Source organism: Strigops habroptila, chromosome Z (genome assembly GCF_004027225.2).
Source record: "Strigops habroptila isolate Jane chromosome Z, bStrHab1.2.pri, whole genome shotgun sequence".
Classification (NCBI taxonomy): Eukaryota; Metazoa; Chordata; class Aves; order Psittaciformes; family Psittacidae; genus Strigops; species Strigops habroptila.
Genome location: NC_044302.2, coordinates 72,679,666 through 72,700,847, shown reverse-complemented (window position 1 = coordinate 72,700,847; position 21,182 = coordinate 72,679,666). Strand labels below are relative to the sequence as shown.

At 41.7% G+C, this 21,182-nt stretch overlaps 1 protein-coding gene across 5 annotated transcripts in view; it reads left to right on the top strand.

Annotated features, from left to right (window-relative positions):
- RCL1 (RNA terminal phosphate cyclase like 1) overlaps window positions 1-16,869 on the top strand; it is a 36,082-nt gene extending 19,213 nt beyond the window's left edge. For 2 of the 5 annotated variants that reach the window (XM_030512443.1, XM_030512444.1), the window contains exons 8-9: window positions 2,765-2,868; window positions 8,286-9,618. In XM_030512443.1, the coding sequence (XP_030368303.1) occupies window positions 2,765-2,868; window positions 8,286-8,436 (255 nt within the window). In that variant the 3' untranslated portion in view covers window positions 8,437-9,618. Of the gene's footprint in view, window positions 1-2,764; window positions 2,869-4,001; window positions 4,230-8,285; window positions 9,619-9,912; window positions 10,834-11,650; window positions 11,774-15,338 lie in introns of those variants that run through there. The other 3 variants (XR_003995094.1, XR_003995095.1, XR_003995096.1) reach the window with 3 other exon arrangements.
- The last annotated feature ends 4,313 nt before the right edge of the window (window positions 16,870-21,182 follow it).

Sequence of the window (21,182 nt, the reverse complement as noted above, 5' to 3'; positions counted from 1 at the left end):
TAGAAGGCCAGTAAGTGTTTTCCTCTTGTCTTTGAAAGGCACTGGTTATAGAAGCTTTATATAGAAGGTGATTTGCAGAATGGAAAGGCCTGGAAGAACTGGAAAAGGATTGAATGTTTATGTTGCTTATGATAATGAAAAATAGGAGAGGGTGCAAAACGTATTTAAGGCTGAGTTTTTTAATGAAGAAAGGTCATGAGTTTTATTGAACTAGAGCTAAAATGAGTGAAGCATTTCACCAAAGGCTTAATTTTCAAGACGGCCTTACTTCAGTGTGACATGGTTCTGCGCCATTCTTCTGGAATTAAAAAAAAAAAAAAAAAAAAAATGCAAGTATGTACCGCACAGGCAAGGGAGGAAAATGTGTGTATGCCATTATATAAGCAAGACTAAATTAAAGCTGGGGTCAAGCTCAGGAGAATCCTCCTTGAAACAGTGTTGTCCAGTACCTATTGCTATGGTATTTGTCAGCTGTGGTATTTCTATAAGTATTTCGAAGTAAACAGGATTTTAAGTGATCTGTGTCTCTAATTGTCACATTCAGCTGGATGTGGCTTTGTCCACAGAAACAATAGTGGAGAAACTGCCATAAACTGAATTAAAGTAGATTAGAAGGTGCATTTTATGTTGGTAATGAGTGCCAGCTATTTTGGAACCAATGTCAGTAGTTTAGCTCTGACTTTGTCCATACCATTTTTCTTGGGAGAGTTGTTTTTGATTTTGGACTCTTGAGTAAGTGGCAGGTGGATTGAGAGAAAAAAGTTTGCCTTCTTGGGAGCAGCATGTCCCACATTTGTCATGAGTTACTGTTCTGTGATCATTAGATTACAAGCAGATCACTTAATTTCCCTGTCTGGCAACTGCCTATGTGGAATGGGCGTAACAGCACGCTCCTAATGCACAACAATAGCAGGGATGACTGACTCACTGCAGCAAGAGAGCTTATGTAAGTAGCTCGGACGTGATGGGTATATTATGTTTTGCTATATTGTTTAGGACATGGTTGTCTCCATGCTGTCCGAACCTTTTGTAGAAATCTGGACATAAAAATAGATGTTCTATGTCTTCAACTTTAGAAAAACAAAAACAAGCTCAGAAAATGTCAAGTTTTCATCCAAGTTATAAAAAGCATTTTGAATTATTAACCAAACTGCAAATACAGGAAGTTTTGTGCCAGGAATACTTACCAAACTCTCATATGCTTCTTGTGTATGTTTCAGATTGGCAAATACAGCTGGTGAGAGCTGTGGCTCTAGATTGCACCAGCAAATTCTGCAGGTACTCTGTCCAAAGCACCAGTCATGAAGCAGTCCCAGAGAGGACATTAGGTTGAGTGCATGAGTTTCACTTTCGTGTGGCAGGCTCACACAGCTAAAAGGCCAAGGGCTGCTGCAAGAGCGGAGCATGTTGCTAGGAGTTGGGTCATGATAGTGAATGTAATGAAGATGTTTCCTTCATTGTGATGTATTGTTTGTTGCATCAAGTACAGAGGGTTGTGGGCTTGGTTTGGTTTTGGGGTGGTTTTTGGGGGTTTCTTTTTCAGAAGAATGGAGATGAGACTTGTCACCCTGAAACAAGGCCATCTCAAAAGTTAAATTTTCAGTATCTCTCATTGGAAAGGTCCTCCTGTCTGCCCTCTCACTGAGTAAATGTACTGTGGTTGTGACATCATTGTGTTTTCTTAAGCTATGTAGTCCAAAACTTCTTTTGCCCTGCCCTTGACATTTTAGATGGTATTGTCTCTTAAAATTACGCCAGATTACTCCTTTTCCACAAAGGTAACAGCCATTTTACCTCATTAGAGAATTTAGTTTTAAAAGGATGAATCTCTAGTTTGCTCTCTCCGGAGAGCCTATTCAGAGGGCTTAGCATTAGGCCTGATCCAGTGGGAAACTGCACAGATTTCATGTGGCTGTGGATCAAGATGAGTATGAGGACAGTCCAAACTAATATTATGTCAGATAATTTTCTTTATTTTCAATGTGTTTGCATAGTAATAATTGCTAAATTCTCTCTACAGCAGTTTTGACTGAAAGTGTCCCATTTAATTTACATTCAAGCTTTGTAAACAAAGAAAACCTTCCAATTCTAATTTACATATGCATCGTAATTAACACCTTCCACATACAAAACAATTTACCATACACATATGACTTACTACAGTCAAATATGTACAAGAGTGTTTAGTTCTACATTATTTTATGCATGGCTCTTCCATAGCAGGAAAAGAAAAAACTCATTTTAAATATGGAGGGGAAAATGTTTTACAAATGTAAAACCGGAGAAGATAGCAGCAAGGGCTTAGGTGGATATGTGTGAAACAGCTTTTAATTTGCTGGTTTGCACCTGCAAACACTGAACTATTTGTCCAAATGTAACTTGATAGTTACAAAAGTGCTGCATTTCATGGTATATTCAAATGCACGTGAGCTATTACTAAACTAATACCTATTTTCAATTTACTGCAAAGAAATTCTTCAGTGCTTACATTCTATGATGTTAGAAGAGAACAGGCTGGGAGAGATGGGAGGGATCTTTAATATGACCTTTTTATTTGGTTCTGGTTTAGTTCTGTTTCTTTCCCAGCCTGCCATGTGAAATTAATTTGTCATTGTTGCAAAATCTAGATTTTTATCTTTTTGGCCCTTGAAAATTTGGGGCGGTAATATAGCCTTTTAAGTATATCTTTCTTCTTCATTACTCTCCTCCCATCCCAATTTCTGGTTTGTACAGAGATTAATTATTAAAACATTCTGGTTTGCAGGGAGGCTGTGTAGATTCAACAAATCAGAGCCTTGCTCTCCTCCTCATGACCCTTGGACAACGAGATGTTTCCAAAGTCCTGTTAGGACCTCTGTCTCCATACACGTAAGTTGTTTTATTCTGTTTAATTACCCAGTCTTGTTTAATTCACTAATTTTATTGCACAGCTATGTTTTTTTTTTTATCTGTAAGACAGCCTGTGGCTATGAGTAGAACAGCTTGTATCCATCTTCAAATGAGACAGGTGGTGTAAGGTACCTAGTATTTATTTCTACGCATCAGAAGATGATTCCCTTACCGTTCTGTATTATTCCTAGTTCTGAGAACTGCAGAAATGGGGTTTATTGTAGGTTCTTCATCTTAGATTGTACATATGTATCGGTTTGCTTTTTGTTGCCTAGCATACACTACCACGTTTTCCTAGTGATCTCTGTGTAGCTGTGGCATTAAACGGCATGTTTCAAATGGCTAGCCAAACACTGAAGCTGTGATTGTCTTTAGGAGATGGCTTAAGAATTCAGTTCATGGAGCTCTGTGCAACCCCAGAGCTTTAGCCCTGTCAGGCAGCAGACTTCTCTCTGGTGCTTCAGTCTCAGTTTTTATTAAAGCTGTCCACAGGTGGTAGTGGTTCAGAGGATAGAAAAAGACTAAATTTCTTACGTTGCTAGTTGCAGCACACAGATTAGGGGAAGGGTATCTAGTATTAAAAAAAACCATTTATCAGACTGACAAGTGACTAGATCACAGTTATTCATAGAGACTGAGCAGTTTTCCTTTAATTAGATGGAGGGAGGATTGTTTATCTGACAATGGCATCAAATAATAAGACTATGAACTGTCCTTTTTCGGTTATCATGGTACCGGTGCTGTATACGTGAAAGGTACAGTACTGTGATAACTGAAGAATGGTGGTGCCATCACATGAGAGCTAGAAATTGCCTAACTGCTGTTCTCACCCCTGATATCTTGGAAACAACATTCACCAGATTTTGAGGGTAAGACAGGGAAGCCTCCCATTGCATAAGGGTAAAGTAATCCTCTGTAAAGTAAGTATCCATGTGAAAGGCTTACAAAGAGTAGATTTCAGTGTTTGAAGTGTAAGTGCACAGTTAAGCATGCATCCAGGGTTTTTTTGCCTTTTTTGTGTGTGTGTTTGATGCTATGAAAATCATGCAAGTGCACTAGTTTACTTTGTAAGCAGACTGATTTCAAATGGATTGGTTGTCACTTCTTCCAAGGTAGGAGTGTGCAGCAGGGATGAATGTCAGGAGCAGCCATCATGAAGGATCGTGTGTCACGTGAGATCATATAATCTGTGATTCTGTGAGAATCCGTGACTCATCAGTTCTATGAAGATCTACTCAGAGATCACGCAGCTCATTCTGCCGCACCCTCGTGAGAAGCTGCTCATAAAGGGCTAGGAAATGTGACTTCTGAGCAAGTCACTGCGTGCACAGGCTTTTAAAGTAAATTGCAGTACTGTCATGTTCCATTTCATTGTCCCTTCTTTTCTTTCTTGGGGCTGTGACATCTCTCCATTTAACACTTTCATCCAGCAGAATCTGAAGCTCTTTATAAGCCATGTAACACTCAATTGGCTTCCCTGTCTAGCACAGTGTAGTATGAATGTGACAGTTCAACAAGTGGATGAGAGGACTGCTTGGGGACATGGTGCTTTGGAATAAGACCATCAGAATAATGAAACATCCCAGATTTGCATGTTTCCGTGAGAGACATCCTTTTCCCCTGCTAATGGCATGGGAGTGTGGGAGGCGGGCAGCACCATGTGCAGGGCTGTCCTGTATGGTGCTCGGCACACAGAAAGACTGCTTGGCCTGTGGCCACCTGTATGTTAGATGGCATGTTCAGGCACAGACAAGGCAGAATGGAACGCTTTTCCTTAAACTTATGGACTGCTACATGAGCCACACTGTATACAACCATAGAATAGTTTGTGTTGGAAGGGACCTTCAAAGGTCACCTAGTCCAACGCCCTGCAATGAGCAGGAATGTCTTCATCTAGATCAGGTTGCCCAGAACCACATCCAGCCTGGCCTTGAATGTCTCCAGGGATGGCGCATCCACCACCTCTCTGGGCAACCTGTGCCAGTGTTTCACCACCCTCACTGTGAAGATTTATTGTGTGTTAGACCTCCTCTTGCCTCACGCTCCAGATTTCACAGAAGTAACCGCCTGTCTGTCAAGTTGAGCTTAAAAATCAAATGCAGGGTGCTAGCAGTGTTGCCACCTCACAGTCTGGCAGGACTGCGTGTAGGTGAGCTGGCATGAGCCGGGGTACCTGAAGGAGAGCAGCCGGAAAGCCCGAGTGCCCTGGCCCTTGGTTGCATTAGGGTTTAGGGGCTTCAAGCAGAGGGGACAGGCACAGCCCCTGAGGTGGGGGCTGTCTCGGGCAGGGCGCCTCTGCCCGGCCGGGCCGCTGCTTCTGGCTGTTCCCCGGGCATCATCCGGGCGGGGGGTGCAGGTCCTGCCACCACCCAGCGCCGGCCTCCCTTCTCCCCTTCCCTCTCCTCCCTCCTTCTTTCCCTTCTCTCCCTTCGCTCCTTCCCTCCCTCCTTCGCTCTCTCCCTTTTCCCCCTTCCCCCCTGCCGCCTCCTTCCCCCCCCCTTCACTCTTCTCCCGCCTTCCTTTTTCCCTCTTCCCTCTCTCCGTTCTCTTTCTCTCCCGCCTCCTTCCTCCTCCCCTCCCCTCTCTCCCCCTTCCTCTCCCCTCCCTGGGTTGCACCCGCCGGACCGGGACCGGGACCGGGACCGGGACCGGGACCGGGACCGGGGCCGCGGCCTGCACGCAGCGCCCCCTGGCGGCTCGCGCGTCCGACCGCAGGCCGCGCCCCGCAGCTGCGCGTCAAGCCGAGCTTTCCCCCCCCGCCTCCGCCGGGCGCGGTCGGTCCCGGCGGGGCGCTGTGGAGCCGTGCCGGAGCCGCCGGCGCTGCCAGCCGTGCCCTGCGCGGCTCTTGGGGTAGTCGAACCAAGGAGGCATTGCAGGTGCACGGATCTGCAAGTCGGTCGCCTTGCCCTGGCAGCGAGCTAAGATGTATGAGGTGGTTGTGTACCTGTTGGTGTTCCAGCAGGCTTCTGGGAAATACAGCACTTGGGTAAACAGATGGTTTACCCTTTTGTGATTATTGGTAATCCAGTGGGGGTTTATTTGAAGCACTGGCCCTGAGGAAGACCTCCAGTGTGGCTCATGTAGCTCTCCATGGGCCTAAGGAAAAGTGTCCCATTCTGCCTTGTTCATAACTGAACATACAGTCTGACTTTCCAGCAAAATAAAACTTCTCTATGCCTCTCACCCCCTCCCTCAGTCCTTCAGTCCGTACATGCACGTTTGGTGGAGGTTCCACTCCTGTTTGAAGTGCCAGCCTTCCCATACACGACCCATATCAGCCTCAAGCTAATACAAACCTGCGTTCTGCTGCACTTCCTGTGTCACATACCCCTGCCTTCCTCTGGTTTTCTCCTGTTTCCAGGGGTCTTACCACTTGTGCTTCTACTGCTGCAAAACAGCTGGCCTCTTGCTGCTCCCAGGTTTCCCCCCAGCATTCCTACGTGGCCTCCCCTTTGCTCCCACTCCTGTGAGCCTTTCCCTGTACCAGGAGCTGTGGCAAAGCCCTATTGCTTTATCTCACTCTGCTTTTACTCAAAATGGAGAAGAGGTAAAGGAGCACAGTAGTCCACATTTGTGCAAAGAGAGGTATGGACTGAACGGAGCCCACCAACATGGTGCAGTTTGCTGATCAGTGGCTCTGAGCGTCCAGCTCCACACTGCCTCTGGCATTTATACAGTTTATTCTGTGCCCTCCTTGCAGTTCAGCACACCACTCCTGCTGTTTTGGGCTTGGCTGCTTTCTTGTCACACTGCCAGAGCTCTGGGAAGGGACCCAGCTAAGGAGGAGGCTAGTATAGAGCTTGTTGCCTGTCAGCTTCACTGAAGTGTTTGTGCCAACATATGCCCATTTGCCTATTATAGCAGCAACCAGAAACCTTGCATGTGGGGAGGCGTGGAAGAAAACGTGCTTTTCGGTTCTTTCTTTCAACTGTTAATCCATTTGAGAAATGAGAGAGCTGGTGTCTGTACTGAAGCCAGTTACCAGCCCGGGACGGTGAGGTAGAAAGGTGTACGTAGCATGGGTAGCCATGTGCCCGCAGTCACCCCGCAGAGGTATTCAGCTGGCTGCCCCTAGAGATAACTCTCAGGTCTTGCTAAGTACAGGCCACTGTAGTAACAGGAGCCTCTTTGCTGGGTCCTCCTATTTCCCTCCTTACCCCATGCATGTACTCAAGCACAGGAGCAGCAGCATGCCCAAACAAAGTGCATAAGGCAGTTCTTGTTCCTGCAGCTTTTGTTGTTCATAGCTTCTGTGAACAGGAGCTGCCAGGAAGCTTTCAGAGGCCTCATTATGTTGCAGTGGGGACAGTCCTATACCTTGCCTTCCAGCTTCCCATTTTGTGGTTACTTTCCCTTGCTTTGGTGTAATGATGTATGATTAGTTTGTGATTATGCTCTCAGCCTGCAGAGCAGAGGCTTTTTCCAGATTGCCAGCCAAACAAATGTGTGGGCTGGATTCCCTTTCTTTAAAGGTTAAACTTAACCTAAGAAGGGCACATACCAATTGCTGGAGGAGATTAAACCTTAGTTCAAGACTGCAGACATGCTTGTGGCCATGACTGGAAGAGACTAGCCTTCTGCCATGAGCAATTACCTATTTTATATTTGTAGGCTTTTGGTGTAATTGCTTGTTCCCTGTTTTCGGGAAGACAGTAGGAATGTTTTCTTGGCTGTTTTTGTTCCTGTTTTTATACTTTTCAGTAGCTTTTCCTGTCACTCGCCCTCCAGTCACTGTGTGTTTAGGAGCAAGCACTGTGTCTGTTTAGTCTCTTTTGCCTCTTATTCTAAAGTGATTAAAGGAAAATTACTTCCCCCCGCCCCGCCCCCCCCGAAAATGAGGGGAGAAAACAGGAAGAATTCTGAGTCAGAATGTGATTCTAATGTAATGTTTAACTAAGAAGTGGACATGCTAGTAACACAAATCAAAGACACGCTTTAGGACCCAATGTCTCTCTTCTTAAAGTATGCACCCAAGGCCAGCCTTTTGGTTTTCCCTCTTTATCTTTTATTTCTGCTTTTTGGGTGGGGCGGGAGGGGGGGAGTTGCACAGGTTGGTATTAGGTTCATATGGCCCTGATGGGAAGTCAGCATCATTAGTAAGTGACCTTGCCTGGCCACATGTTTTCCTTTCTTTCTTCCTCACCATTTTGTCTTGCTATGTTACTAGGCATTCCTTCTGTCTCTGCTCATACAGAGTGCAGTGGTTTCAGCAGGGGTCAGTAGCCACTTCTGCAACACAAGCGAGAACAATGTTTGGAGCCTGTAGGCTTGTTTCTCTGTACTAAACAACATTTTCTGTTCTATTCATTGTACTCAGTGCTGTCATCAGTGTTAGTATGTATTGCTAATGGGTTTTCTGTTTTGTTTCTTAAACTCTGTTGTTTTCTCTCCCTCAGAATTGAATTTCTGCGACACTTGAGAAGCTTCTTTCAGATCATGTTTAAAATTGAAACAAAGGCCCCTGAGGAAGAGCACATGGGTGGGGAGAAAGTCTTAATGACGTGTGTTGGCATTGGATTTTCCAACCTTAGCAAAACTATAAGATAAGAAACATCTGCAGACTTGGTGAAATGGGGTGACAGAAAATGCTGTGAAGATCTGATAAAACCTGCCTTTCCCTGTGCTTATCCTGGCACAGGGAAACCAGTGATGATTCCAGTGCAGAGGTACCCAAGCTTGCTGCATGTAAACGGTAAAGCTGACTTTAGACTATTTAGACCTGTGCTGTTTATATATGCAATGCCAGTATTCTGTGCTGCATGGAATGGCTGGCTGGAGTCTCAGCTGGCTTGGGACTTTTTGCACTGTATTCCACTGAATGGGACATAAGTGCCTCTAACATCCCTGTGCCCTCAAGTCTTAACGCAGAGGTGCTCTAGTTCTGTGTATCTACAGACTTCACTCTTAGCTTTTTCTGAAAGGTTTAGATAGAGAGGGAAAACAAGATTGACCAAAACAAGCTTTGCAGTGCAAAACAAATGATCACAAAAACCCAGTATATTCTTGAGGTAATTGCAGAGACAGTATTGGCATGGAAATAGAAGTAAAGGTGTGACAATTACTTTTTGTTTATACATTGCATGTATATAGAATTTGTCAAATACTTCACCCCTGCTTACACTGGCTAAATTATGTCCCTACCTGTGGCAGGGTAGGGTTGGAACTAGATGATCTTTAAGGTCCCTTACAACCCAAACCATTCTGTGATAAATTACAGTTTCACAGGAAGAAAAAAAAACACCTGTCTTCGTTTTCTTTCATGTTAGAATTCTGCAGAAGAGACTACAGCCTATACTGACTTGCTAAGTTAGTACAGGCTGTGCCTATACTGTGTCGTCTGCAAAGACAGGCATGGGAGGAGAACCCTTGATGGTGTTTGACTTGCTGCATGTATTCTTTTTAGGTTTGTTTGGCATGCCACACACTGCAGTTCATAACTAGTTGTCAAAGGTAGCAAAAAAAGCTGGAGGCTCTGAGGGACAAAAACACATTTGGTTGTGCCATCATATTTTGTGCAGCTGCTCTGTTATGAAACAGGGTATTGGATTGACAGGTGCAAAAAGTTTCTACTGGGGTATAAATATTTACCCAAGAAAGACTTCTGGTAGATTCCAGGCAAACCTGCTGAATTTAATGCTGAACTCCTGACACAAGGAGAGAAATTTATACTTGATTTTGAACTACCCTTAATGTGTCTGGAGTAAAATAAAGCCATGTTGAAACCTGGTATATGTATGTAATAGAGCAAATATTGGTGACTGTGTTATAACGGTCTTACAAACTTTATCTGATGCCACTGTAAAGTGGGCATTACCTCTGTAATATGAAAAATGTATACTGGACCCAAAAGGACTTTGACAAAAACTTAGGTATTTGATTAGTGTTTTATTAACTATTGCAGGCTGTGTGAGTCATTTTTGTACTGTACTTTGTTCTTGTTGCAATCTGTCTAAACATGTTTTGGAAAATAAAGTATTTTTTTCCTAAATAAGGTTTTATTTCCCTTTAAAACAAAACAAACAGCAGCAAAACAAAACCACAACCACCAAACCTCAAGACCTTTTCTCCAGCACTATACGATGGAACTTCAAAAGATAAATGACTATTTTGAATTGACACATCAAAAGAACAGCTTTGGGAGTTGCCAGGGTGGGAGGAAGGGAGAGGGTGCGGACCTTGTAATTTTCTATCTTTCCAAAATTTCATTTGCAGCTAAGGAAACAGTAAATAAAACACTAGATTGAAATAAGAGTAAACAGTAGAGTGAAATAAAAGTTGTTGTTTGGTTTTTTTTTTTAATTTTAAGCTACATTAGGAAAAAATATGTGGGGAATAAGAGTTTACCTTTATCCCCTCTGTCACCTTTGCAATGAAAAAACCTAGAAACTCTCCAAATTAAAATTACCCTAATTACAGGGAGCCACTGATCCAAAAGGTGAAATGTACAATCTGACATTAATAGCCACTAGAATAAAGATATAAAACTTACACTAATTAAAGATACAAGATTGTAGCACAGGTCATATTTCCAAAATTGGCAAGTAAAATAAGTAAAAATTTGAAAGTGTTGGCACAACTTCAAAAATCAAAAGCTTTATTATCTTTAAACTTTTAAAGCTCTTAGCTTTGAAGCTGTGACAGCTTTTCCAAATGTTCGAGTTGCACCAAACATAGAAACAGCAATGTGTTGCCCAGGTAGCAGATTCTTTAGCAATAGAGTAAGTAGGTCATAAAATTACCTGTGTTTAACTAAACCTCAGTGTTAAAGTTGCACTGCTAACCCTTAGCGCTGCTGCAAATTGTATAGCTCTACAGCACAATGCTTGCTGCAACTCAGAATTACTTGTTGCTTTACAGAGAAAAAGATACATACATGAAAGAAATACATTTTCCCAGAACAGCCAGTCTCTGCAGAAACAGGAACAATTCCAGAGGAGGTTTTAGGTAAGAGCTTTCTTAAAATTGTTAGCCCTTCACATTCTGGGAACAGTACTTACTAGGAGGAAATCCTACAGATAAAAGCTGTTTGTTTATTGGCAGAACAGTTAACATCTGTTTCGGTGGACTGGTCCCACAGACAGTAAAATAATTCAGTTGTAGAGCTGGACAGAGGAAATTAATTTCTGGTGAGGACAATTTATACTCTTTCTAGCCACAGACTTTATGGTAAGGATGCTAGTTACTAGGAGATGCATCTTTCATGTCAATTTATCATGGCAGATTTAATACTCAGATGACTTGAATTTTTACTGATTAGGTGTACTTGAATAATCCTGTACTCTTTGAGCTATCCATCAGCAATTTAGTTAATCCTTTAGGTGAACAACTCTGATAATACCCTTCTGCTGTGATTGAAAACTTTTCTACTTATAGAAAGCTTTAAGGCTGGACCATAAGGTGGTACAAGTGCGGGAGGGGGCTAAGTAATGTGTATTTTGTAATGTGTATTTTGTAATGTGCATTTTAATTACAATAATTTTAAAATATTGAGAGAGGATGAAGAACACACAGAAAAATGGTTGGGGAGGGGAGGAGAACTAATCAGAACACCTTACTAAATGGAGAATCTCTTCCTTTAAACTTGCCTAACCGGAAAGGCTGCTGCAGTGGTGATGTGAAAAGTATTTGCAAAGTGTGCCTTTAGCATGCACCCACTTCCACTTCTGAAATATCTATTGTCAAATTCTTTTCCATTTCTAAGCTGTGATAGTAACTTGACTGCACCTTCTATGGTCAGAAAATTCATGTTAACTTGCTGTAGGACAGGTTCTGGAGTAGTAGAGATTATGCTGAAGGTGAAATTGATTCAGTCCAAGCCAGCGCACTTTACTGAAGGCATATGAATAGAAACCAGTGCAATAACTGTCTGGGAAGCACACAAGAGGTAAGTTACGAAGGCCAAAACAGTAAGTACATGGCTGTCTTGGGTAATGTTTTCAAAATAGTGATTATGTTACTGCCAGAGCATAGATATTCTCTCTTCTCTTCTCCTTCCCCACAGGTAATACTATGAGTCAAACGGAGTTTGTTTCAAGCCGCCGAGGCATAATTCTGCTGTTTTGCAGGCTCTCACATTCACTTCCCCATTTTTCAATTATACTCTTGAGACAGCAGCAGAAGGAAAAGTACCAGCTTTCAGGAGGCATAATTTTGCCTATGAATTTCTTTCTCATGTTTTTGACACTGTATGGCCATCGTACAAAATATGCTTCTATTTTGTACGTCTGATGAAAGCATTTCTATTTAGTCTACATCCTAGGGGATGCCAAGGAGACAAGCAACTGTGTGACAGCAACTCTAAAAGCAAAAAGGTGAAAGGGACATCTTTTGCAGTTACTGCTTAGTTCTTGGTAAGCTCTGTCTTAGAAGATCATTCTTGCTGGGATACGTACAGTTTTCCTTGTGTCTGATCTAGAAGCAGCACTGACAAGCTCTGAAAAACACCTATTGCCTGTTGTCAGGGGGAGGGGTAAAAAGAGAAAAGTCCTGCAAGGAAGAGAGTGTGGGGGTTGAACTCTGAGGTGACACCATTGTGTGTGTAATGATAGCATGTCATGCACTGTGTCAGTGTGTCACAATGTCCAAATAGCACTTGTGCTAGGTAAAGTTGTGACACTGTTATAGGACAGATTTGTTAGTATGATATGTTAGTATCTGTAGCAGTAGATGTTAGGTTCAAGTGCTAATCTCTCTCCTGAACCAGTAAGATTATTATATATACACAACAAAAAGAGTGCGCAGACCTATATTCCCTGCATAATACAGGGTATAGAAACAACTGTGTTTGTGGAGGTAGCAATGAGGAGATCCATGGAGAAAATAGTATTTATTTTCATTATTATTTATTATTAATGGACCTGCTCCAGTGAGTCCAGAGGAGGCCATGAAGATGATTAAAGGGCTGGAGCACCTCTCCTGTGAAGACAGGCTGAGAGACCTGGGCTTGTTTGGCTTGGAGAAGAGAAGGCTCCAAGGAGACCTTAGAGCAGCTTCCAGTGCCGAAAGGGGCCTACAAGAAAGCTGGAGAGGGACATTTACAAGGGCCTGTAGTGACAGGACAAGGGGGAATGGCTTTAAACCGAAAGAGAGGAGATTTAGATTAGATATTAGGAAAAACAGTCTCCCCTGTGAGGGTGGTGAGGCACTGGCACAGGTTGCCCAGAGAAGCTGTGGCTGTCCCATCTCTGGCAGTGCTCGAGGCCAGGTTGGATGGGGCTTTTAGCAACCTGGTCTGTAGAAGGTGTCCATGGCACTGGATTGGAACTAGATGACCTTTGAGGTCCCTTCCAATACAAACATGATTCTATTACATGATTGATTATAAACTGTTATTGATCAGGACATAGCCACAAGAAAACAATAGCCAAAAGCAACTCTTTACATTGGGGTGAATGGTGACTGGGAGCCCCCGAAAGTGAAGTGGCCAGGAGCCTGCCACTACTGGCAATCCCTCTGCACATCTGGGCAGCTGTTGGGGGGGGCCTTTGTGCACAGCAGGAGTAGACTGGTGTCTCTGTACATTGCCCTCATGCTGTATGTCTGCCAGACTGTCTGCCCTCACCCCATTCTCCTCTGTATCAGTTTGGCCACAATTCCCTGGCAGCCTCCACTGTGCTGTTCACATAATGAACACCAGTAGTCCTTTAACAGTGAGCCCATGGTGAAGAGCTGTTGGAGACTGATCTGTGTGAGGTACCCGGTGCTTAACTGAGGGTGAGCTAGTAGGATTAAGGGCTTGATTCCAGTGATCATCACTACATGTTAGTGACATATCCCATTATACAAAATCTGATAGGCACAGTAGGGCACCCGTGTTTGCAGGCTGCATCGAAAGTCACACTGTTTAAGAACAAATGTTTTTCTTCTCTTGCTTCTGACCTGCAACCATTCTGCTCCTTGACAGTTACTTATGCCTTTTCCAATCCTAAACTGTCTCCATGGATAAGAAAAAACTTGCTTTAGCCAGTGATGAATGTAGATATATTCTGCAAGATAAGACTGCGGTTCTAAATGGTCATCCCTCAGCACCGTCAGCACAGCCGATTCTCTTCCATGTGTCTGAAAATGTAGTTTTGATTAGATATAAAATACTATGCATCTCTAAGCTGGGTCTAGGTCAAAATATGCATGAGGTTTGTTTGTTTGTTCATTTGTTTGTTTGTTTGTTTTAACAAACCAAGGGGAGGGGGGAGTGGAAACCAAAACAAACTTATGGCTTGTTTGTGTGTCAGCGTTCAGAAGGTGTTTGATTCAGTAAGGCTTCCTGAGAGATCTGTTTAACTATGTATTTATAAACACATCTACAGATTTTTACATTCCAAGCACTGAATGTAAAAATCTGCTTCATAATTCATGCCTCAAGTATTATCCACTATTTTCACCTTGGCTTTGTGGCTCAAATAATGTATGTAATATACTTTCAAAGAAAATATCCACAACAAATCAAAGCTAAATAAGTCAGCCTAGAAAATGTTATTCCTGTTGCTTTTTGAAATGTGTCAGTTTGTTAATAAAAAAATACTGTTTCCTCATCCTTCACTATCAATGTCAGTAGCAAGTTTTCCCTTGAAACAGTGTCGAGATCTTGCTGTAGTCTTTTCTAAGTAATGACATATGGATTCAAAGTGAAGAAGAGCTGATCTGAAAAGATCTGGCTTTTTCCATGGTATGTAGAACATAATTAGCCATCTTAAAAGAACAGGCTATTACAGGATGCACAGGCTCCTTAACAGCTTCTTACTCAACAAGAGGCTGACGGGGCAGGGGGGGACTAATTTAAAGCTACACCATCTGGGGCAGGCCCTGCCACAGGAAGAACATAGCAGCTGACTAAATAGTTCTTAATTTTCAGTTTCGAAGTACAAATAAAGAATGAACATCTGTTTCAGCTTGCAGAGTTAACTAGGCATTTTAAGCAGATTTTTTTTAAGGTGTGAAATTTACAGTAAGAAGTGTTCAGGAAAAGAGGGTGTTACTGATAGCCAAGGAGAAGAATATTACAAAATCCTATGACCATTCTTTTCCCTCCCCAGCCCCACAGATTCATACAGAAAAGACCAATTTGGTCAGAAATTGCTGAGTAGCTGTGGAGACTTTGTAAGGAAAATACAGGAAATTATCAAAATCCTCACTCGCCTGAATGAAACATGGAGTAAAAATTTAACCATGCTTACTTATGTTCATGGCATGTTCTTCACTCACCCAGCTTTCTAAGAACAAGCTGCTATGAGAGAACTTGACTGAAACTTCTGTTTTCACACCTTTTCAGGTTTCAGTAAGATCTCCCATTCATTTCCTTTGCCTTACATTTTCTCCAGGCAACAACAGTGCTATTGATGAACTATTTGAGTGTTTTCACCAAGTAATAGACGTGTAAATATGAAAAGGTGCATTGTTTTCATTCACGTAATGAAATCCTTGGCTTTATGGATTTTTATCCTCTGTTCCAGTCTGTATTTTGGAGAACTACCTCTGTGGCAGTGGTTCAGAAGAATGAAGTGACTCATTTGTTTCCCACAGGGAGCTGGACTAGAAAATACGAAGATCCACAGATTCTCAGGTCTGTGCAAACATTTCCCTCACCTTGTCAGGGCTATAAGCATGTTGTGGCTCTACATTTATGCTCTTTTTCCGTTGTTGTTGTTTTGTTTAGTTTGCTATGGGATTTGTCTGGGTTATTTTGTCTACATTAGATTCCTGTAAAGACTAAACCCTGCCATTTTTACTTCAGAAAGATTTCTTTCGTGGTACATTGCTTTCTCTGCTGTTCTCCCCTCTTCCTGTTGGCTCCGTGGCCTTCCCTCCATTGTACAAGCTGGAAGAGCACACCCCAGCATGCTGCTGTGGGGTTCTAGTTGCGGGATCATTTCCCTTCTCTGTTCCCTGGTGTGTACATGGATTCTTCTGCAGGCTGTCTCCTTGGCCACTCACCCAGACAACTTCCCTCTCTTCTGTCCAGCAGTTATTGATCTGCCCCACTGCAGGGACTTTCATCCAGGGCTTATAAAATGGAAAAGCAAATAGAGTTCTTTTAACTAAACGTGCCCTAGCAGTCCCTGCTGTGGAAACAAAGCACTGTCCTCCTCTCTTCCATCTCAGAGGTCTCCTTGAAGGCTTGCCATCTTGAAGTCAGAGAGTTTAGGACCAAGAGCCATTGCTAATTACAGAGAGTGTGACCTCCTGGATATTAGTACATTCCTCCTTCAAGAGAAATAACGATTTTCAGAGAGGCCTCCAGTCTCCACCAGGAAAACTGAGACATGGTATTTCCATTACACGGTCTTCTGAATTTGTTCTAGCATTTAATCGTTTGCTGCTTAAAAGCAAGTGCTTGCTTTACTTGCTCAGCTTTCAGCTTCTCGTTCTTACAAGTGCTAGACAGCCCTGTGAGATCCAATATGTTTCCACCCCATGAGTAATACATGAAAGACCTCAAAGGAAAAAGATTGCTGCTTTGGGATCAGAAAGCCTTACCTGACACACAGGGGAAAAGTAATGACGTAGCTGAATTCTCTGAGTTTTAAAGTGCAGCAAAGAAAACAAACTATTTACTAACACTCAAAATCAAAGTTTTTGCTGACTGGCATTGAAACGTATGTGCTCCCTTAAAACAAAAAGCATATCATCCTACTAAATGCACAATTCTTATGAACTCCTGGGGCTATGGGTTACACAAGAGCAGACCTTGACATACAGCTCCACTGTTACGAAGCTGAAAAACTATTTTCTTTTAAGACCCCCTGTTAGGGAAGCAGACCTAGTGCTGTGTTTACTTAGCAATATTGTGGGGTTTTCTCTCGTTAAGCTTCCACTGGTGAAAGCCCTGACTATGCTTCATTATATAAAGTGTCTACCACTGCTAGTGCAATGACTATTTCCAACACAAAGACAGCATTGGCTTAAGAGAAGGAGTTCTGGGGACTAGGTACTACTTCTTAGCTCTTTGCTTTCCAAAGAAGCAGGGTGGGAAATAGAAATTAAAAAAAAAAGAAAAAAAAAAAGGTAGGAAAAAACCTCAGAGAGATACAAAAGCACACAATGGAAGAAACAAACGTAACTGTGCTAATGTTTCAATTATCTCCTTATATTTAAAAATATTTTAAAATACTGTTCTTCAGCCCACTTACATCTTATAGTGAGTAAAAATAAAATAATCACAAGCCTTTCCAGAATATTTTTGCAGCACTAGCTCATACAACAAACCAAGAAATGCAGATGCTAATTTCAGTAGCTGCATCTCACCCACCGTTCTCATGGCAAGCCATTCCTACTGGTGTTACTGCAGCTGCTAGCCAAATATTGAACTTGCCAAATATTGGCAAGCTGTGTGTGTGGCAGATTATGTTAGTTTCCCTTTCGACGGGAAGCAGAAAAGTGGTGGTTCCAAGTAAAAGCCACCTCCATTGCAATCTTTTCAGCTTGCTTCCTCTGCCATTTACTGAACAGTGGTAGCACATCCGTAGATTAGTAGACTATTTCCTGATGTTGCCTGTCGCAGCATCTCTTCTACACAAAATGTCCCATTTTCACAATTTCTGCTGGCTAAAAATACCTCAAGCTGATTTGCTGGTAGCTCTAGGCTTTCTACCTATGGCTGACACAACTGTGCAGTGCCAGTTGAGAAGACATTCAAAACCAGGAGGGATGGACTCACACGGCTCACCTTAAAGGACTGGGTTTGCCCCCTTGGTCTAGCTGTGTCAAAGGTGGCCCCAGGGCTGCACGGCATTCTTGTGGCTTCTCTGGCCTTGGGAATGCCAGGTTCAGCAGTGCTCATGTCACTGAAAGTCGGGAGAATAAAACTCCTTGACACCAATGCAGCATCAAGAAGCAGACACTTCTTTATTGCAGCGGTGGGTGCTAGGTGGAATTTCCACAAATCAAGCACACCCAGTGCCGATTTCATCCTTACATTTATACTCAAAAATTACAAGGTAGTACACTCCCAGTTACAATGATTGGTTAGTGATTTACATACAATTACATTATCTGCAGTGTCATTCTCTTGTGCTACTATGCTTGCACGAGGGAATGGTCTTCACCTGGGCAAGGGTCTTCTCGATCTGTGGGTGTTTTTTAGTATTATTATGAAGGAAGTTTACTTTAAGTCACCTTAAAAGTAAGTTTTGTTGCCAAGTTGGCCAGCTAGATTTCTACTTTGCCAGGTTGTCAAATAACTCATCCTGTATACAATAGACCCTAGGTGCTTTGGTTATGCTCTAGAGAGTAAGGACTAAGACTAGGATGTCACAGAGAACAGGGACTTCAAGCAACACAGCTTCTGATTTCTAAGCTAACACAGCATCCCATGCTAACATAGAGGCTAACTTCCTAAATCAAGATGTTCTTATAGATAACTGCGTCATAATAAAACACAAAATATAGAAAGATTCAGTAAAACTTAAGATAATCTGCAACATTTAGCACTGGATAGGTATTTAGCAAAAACAGTGACAAATTGCTTTCCTTTATTTCTGTGGATACAGAAACCCACATTTCTGTGGATTTTGTGGATGACAACTAGTTGTCCTCTTCAAGCAGTTAGGTAAACACTTCTAATTTGTTTGGTCCTTCACATGAAATTTACATCAGGAATCATGTATTTTGAAGCTATGCCCTGTGAGGATCAAACCGAGTTAACCACTGTTTCTGCCTCACGTACAATTACATCAATGATATCATTATAATCCCATAGAAGGCAGGTAAGGAAGCTTGACAGCTGGTGATTCATACCCCTTTGCCTAAGGGAGAACTTTAGTGCTTTATTTTCTATGTATGTTTGCCTTGGTGTGAGGCAGCGCTTGCTGGAACTGCTTATCTAAAAATCTTCCTCCTCCAAGAAGAAGAGTTTGTGGAAGCTATTTCTAGACCCTGAAATGCTCACCCTGAGAACTCCAATATGTGGTTTATTTCCATTACGCTACAAAAAGTGGAATGAGGAACCAACGTTTTGAAACGTAATAGTTGCTGGGTGCTTGCCTTTTTTTCATTTTTTTTTAATAGGAAATGGGAACAGCTGAATTTGATTTATTAATTACAAACAAACAAAAAAAAAAGACCTTACCGATGTGACTGGAGTTCAAAAATAAAGGAAGAGAAAAAAAAAGAGCAACTGACATAGGTTTGATGTTGTTTGTACCAATGTAAATCCAGAGCAACAGTGAAAGTTACTAGTTAATTGAAATTATGAAGAGTCTGACGCCACAATTAATTAATTAAAGCAGTGTTACTCAAGTGGTGGCCTTTGGGACAGACCTCTCTCTTTATAAGAAGTGCTTCTTAGCTGGTTTGCACAGGTACCTACCAGCATAGCTTTCTGAACCCTGACAGCAGGGAAATTTACTTCTTTGTGAAACCCCTGTCTTTCTGCTAGTCCTAACTGAAATTGGCCAGAAGGTTCAAAAGCAAAACAGCTATGCTAAAGATACATAATAATTTATTCTTAACCTTAAATGTTTTGATGTTAAAGTTTTGCAAGTGTGCACACTGGACACCAACACTGATATCTAGATGCTTTCTGAAGTAACTGACTTTTCCAAAAATATTCATAAAGCAAAGCGTCTCATACTGACTCTCATTTGAGCAATAATTACATAGCACTTTTAAAAAATCAGCAAAATGTATATTTTTATAATTTTATTTCAAACTGAATTACGGTTCTGTTTTTAAATTAAACTCTGCTCATCCTTTTCCAGGACTGTGAATCAAAACACCACTTGCTATTACTTTGTACTATGAACCAGAAGTAAAACTGAGTAGAAACAAAAGTGAAACTCAGAGTCTTTGCTTCACTGTCTAAGTTGAGAATACCAAGTGGAAAAAAACCCCTACAAACACATGAAATGTTTCACTTTGAGTTTACTGTAATCAATTTAAAGAGCTTTAGAAACAGTTCATAAAAGGTTCTTGTTCATGTAATTGTATGTGTACTAAAAGTTCTTGCCCTTCAAGGTCTCTGGTGATTGATGTGAATACAGCAAGCAGTTTGGAAAATGTACAAGATAACCTTGGTTCAGTTTTATGACATTAACTTCCATATTGCAATCAAGTAGCCTAGAAATTGTATCTTAATCATACATTAAAAAAAACCAAAACCAACAAACAAAACCAAAACAAAAAATATCATTAAGGTTGAGCTCTCCAGTGAGGAAATTCCAAAATTTCAACAGTTGACCTTACATGGATTTAGTTACCCTGTTCTGTTGTATTTTGTCCTTTCAGTTTCTAGCTGTATCACACTCACATCCTGTCACACTGGCTAAAGCAGATTAAATTACATGAACAGATTAAATAATAATAAAAAACCCCAACAGGATAAGAAATTACTGACTGAAATGAATTTATATAAACATTAACTTTTGAAGCTTCCTGACTTTCACAGATAGATAAGTGCTGCCAAACAAGTTCAGGAAGGTTAACTTCCCATAATAAGCAAAAGCACCTTGACAGAGCTGCAGCTCATTACGCTTAGAATCACTATGTATTTAACTTCTAGAAACCTTAAGTTGTAAAATTCTTAACAGAGTTTTCCATCTAAATGTCCAAAGATATCTTGAAACATAAGAAAAAGTTCTAATATATGTACAATTGTGAAAATATCTATTTCTAGGAACAAACATACTTTCCACAAACTGATGCTAGGTCATTACACAGTCCTGAACACTGCATAGGATGAGGTTCTGGAGAAAGTATTTACGTGAACCTGGGCTGGAAACTTTTAATTTTGCATCAGAGTAACTTCTGGTCAATTTCTGAGCCCCTCTAAATGTCTGGAAACCCCAAGGCTGAAAGCAGAAATATTGGTTTGTGTATATGAGGGAAGTAGGCTGTTTCCCATGTTTGACTCGTTTAAGAGAGTCTAAGACGAGTTTGCTTAGATTTTTCAAAATTAAAACGCCAAACAAACTAAAATAAAGCCCCAAAACCAGAGTCTCTCATAAATCTGTTATGAGAGGTTTTCAAGTTAGCAGACTTCCCTACTCCCAGGAGATTTTCAAATAAATTTTTTGGGGAGTTATAACCTATTTTCCTGGTGATAGATAGACAAAGGAAGGCACAACTTGAGCTTCTCTTTATTATGCATATAAATACATTCAATTTGTATTGCAGTTTAACCAAACCGTATATGAAATCACCTATCATTGTGTTTAGGCACCAGTTAAACACAGAGGATATCCTGCTCTAAAGATGAAATAGTCTCGCAGGAAAACACAACAAAACAAAGCCTATGCAAGCAAAATTTGATTAGGAAATAAAATGTAACTCAATGGAGACCTATACTCAATGGGACTCCA